At 32.9% G+C, this 3,268-nt stretch overlaps 1 protein-coding gene across 1 annotated transcript; it reads right to left on the reverse strand.

Annotated features, from left to right (window-relative positions):
- Window positions 1–1,236: 1,236 nt before the first annotated feature.
- LOC123657929 (larval/pupal cuticle protein H1C-like) lies at window positions 1,237–2,645 on the reverse strand. Its single transcript, XM_045593415.1, has 2 exons — window positions 2,574–2,645; window positions 1,237–1,689 (listed from the first exon to the last, which is right to left on the reverse strand). Exons 1-2 carry the CDS (start codon window positions 2,583–2,585, stop codon window positions 1,291–1,293), a joined length of 411 nt encoding a protein of 136 aa, XP_045449371.1. The 5' UTR covers window positions 2,586–2,645; the 3' UTR covers window positions 1,237–1,290.
- Window positions 2,646–3,268: the final 623 nt, after the last annotated feature.

Consider the following 3,268-nt stretch of genomic DNA (forward strand, 5'->3'; position numbering starts at 1 on the left):
ACTGTGTTGCAGACGCCAGTATCCTCCCCTTAGATATATGTAATAACGAATTATGTCCTTAAAAACTAATCAAAAAAATTATCAATTCAATGGTAAAAAAATCAAATTTTAAACTATAATTAACATTTACATGGAAAACATATGCCGTGTGTGTTTAGTTGTTCACTATTTATTACCATGTGTATGTTGTATGTGCTTGTGTGTACATGAGTGTGGGTCGGTGTATGCGTGTGTGTGTGTGTGTATGTGTGTGTGTATGGGTGTGTAAATGTTATTAGAGTTTATTTTCCTTGTCCAATAACATGCATATAAAGTAATGTATATGCATAAATGCATTCATCGGTTTTCCTATTCGGTTAAATAGCTAGGCCAATTTTATTGCCTTAACTTGCTGCGTTTGGTATGAACCATCTTATCCTTAATACTAACACTGCACTGGTAAGAGTTTTACCGTTGCTTAATCTTTTAACTGTGAATTATATTGACCCGTGTTTATTGGTAAGGCTATCATTATGAAAGTAATTATACAATATTTTACACCCTATAATATTTTATCAATTATTTTTAACCGACTTCAAAAAAGGAGGAGGTTACTCAATTCAACCGTCTATTTATTTTTTATTTTTGTTCGGGGATAACTTCGTCGCTTATGAACCGATTTTGATAATTCTTTTTTTTTTGGAAAGGAGATATCCCAAAGGTGGTACCATGATCAGGAGACTAGGATCTGATGATGGAATCCCAGAGATATCGAGGGGAACCCTCGAAAATCGTAGTGACGACTAGTGCGTTTGTTATTTTTTTTCATCTACTTACGTTGTATTACTTGTCGATGTAATTGAAGTCGGTTTTTTCGTTTGCGAGCTAACACAATTATTCAAACCCTTTTGACAGATCTGAGTTTAAAAAGGTTTAATAGTGACAGTAAAGTTACTTTAAATCGGTATTTTGAAAAAAAATCATTCATTAAATAGAATCAATAAAAAAGTTAATAATAACCCAGAAAACCAATATTAATAATAACCCTTCAGTATTGTCGGTTATTGTGACTGAGCAACTGTGATTTTTTTTTAAATTAGTCATAGGAGGTTTTTTTTAAATTTAGAATTGTATTCTGCATATAAATTAAAGGGGATAACATGTCGCTGGCTCTTTTAAACTTACTCGTAAAACTTGTCAAAGCTTTAACTACTAGTATAACGTGAAAAACAGTTTTGGAGGTAAAAAAGAAATACATTTTCGGAAGTATTCAATTTATTCTAAGGCATCGGTTTATATTTATATCATAACTTAATGGAGGGCGACAACTGGGATAGAGGAGTGATGTACCACGGAGCTGCTGTGGGAGACCGCTGAGGGGGCAGACTTGACAACGACTGGGGCAACAGCGTGGACGACTGGGGCAGCGTGGACAACTGGGGTATGGACCACTGGGGCAGTATGGACGACAGCGGCTTTAACAACGGGGACGGTGTGGACGGCATGAACTTGGTGTACGGGGGATCCGTGGCTGACGACCTGGCTGCTCTTGGTGATGGTGGTCTTCGAGCCAACGACTGGAACAGTGTGGACAACTGGGGCAGCGTGGACTACGGGGGCAGTGTGGACCGCAGCCACTACTGGGGTCTCATGGGCCACGAGAAGGCCGGGGTGGGCAGCCACGCAGGCGACGATAGCAGCGAATACCAGCTAAAATAAGAAAATAGTATTAAAACATTGGTTTTAAAATAAAATTTTCTTTTGTATAAAATTAAATTTTTATTTTTATATAATTATTCAAATAAAGAAAAAGTATATATGTATTTTATATCACTAATTTTGAATGTATATATAGCAAATTATTTATTATTTACTTTATTTACTTTTTTTATTATTTTTTTAACTTTTTGTTCAGTTTTTTTTTCACTTTATCACAAATGCGCTTATGAGTCCCGCGATAACATCTTCTCTCACCACCATGGGTAGACTGGTAGAGATCTCTTACAGAGATAAGTTCGCCCTTGCCAACATTTTTTGTGAAAATGACTTGTAATTATGATTTTTTTAAAAGTGCATTAAAGAATATATATTCTTCTCTCTCTAAGAATATATATATACAAATTTACTTAAATTAATAAGCAATACATTAGTCAGATATCTGCTATAAAACCAAGATAATAGATAAGTACAGTTTAATGTTATTTCCATTATTATTATTTTTTTTTTATTATAAATGGAACATAGTATGATTTAAGAAGCGAAATGCGTTTCAAACGAGTCGAGTTGAGAGAGATTTACCTTGCAAAATACCAATTTAAAATATGTAAAGGACACGATTTTATGTTTAAGATAAAACATAATTATATGCAAGGACTTGACGTCATTTTATTGTTAAAATAGTAGATATAAAAGAGTAGAACTTAGAATTCGTATTTCAAATTTGAATTAATTTAAACCAAATTCTCAAATAAAAAAAAATCCTAAACCCAAGCACCGTATTCGATTTCCAAAACCAAATTCAAAAAACAATTTTCAATACAATTTGATCCAATATCCAAACATTTGATACAATCTAAAACGAAAATGCAACTTACGAATTTCTGCATGTTGTTTGGTGGTTGTTTTGTTGGTTGTTGGTTCGATGTTGTCAAGTCAAGCTTGCCGAATTATCTAACAAACAAGCCTCCGGTCGTCGTATTTATACCACCGAAATTTTACAATGGGCGCGTACTTGAAATTAAAACGCCCGAGGTGATAAGGCAAGCTTATATGGAGACGGCATATTTTTTGCTATGGTATATGAATATTTATATAACATTTAAATACATTTTATTAACGAGGCACAAGTCTTAAGGACGTAAAATAAGATTAGTTAAAATCAAATAAATAAAATAAGAAATAGGTTAAATTAATAATCGTGAATGAATAAAAAAAATAAAGCTTAAAAATTTCCTGTATTATTCGATTTTAATTGTTTGTACGGATGCAACTAAAGAATAATTATTATCCTTCTAGACATTTTTATCAAAAAATTGTGAATCTAAAATTGTAGTTTATTAATTGACGAGAAACTGGCCCTTATCTCCTGCTTTTAAAGTCTATTTCTTATGTGTGGGGTAAACTTTATCTAGAAACAGGAGATAAAATCTTAAGGTTTTTAAAAAATATATGATTTAATAAACAATGTCATAATATTTTATATCTATTTTGAACTAATACATGTACTTTTTTTGCTGAGGTGTACTTTTACGCACCCCGCCGACGAGGGCTCTTAGCCCGATGAACAACC

Source organism: Melitaea cinxia, chromosome 11, assembly GCF_905220565.1.
Source record: "Melitaea cinxia chromosome 11, ilMelCinx1.1, whole genome shotgun sequence".
Lineage (NCBI taxonomy): Eukaryota > Metazoa > Arthropoda > Insecta > Lepidoptera > Nymphalidae > Melitaea > Melitaea cinxia.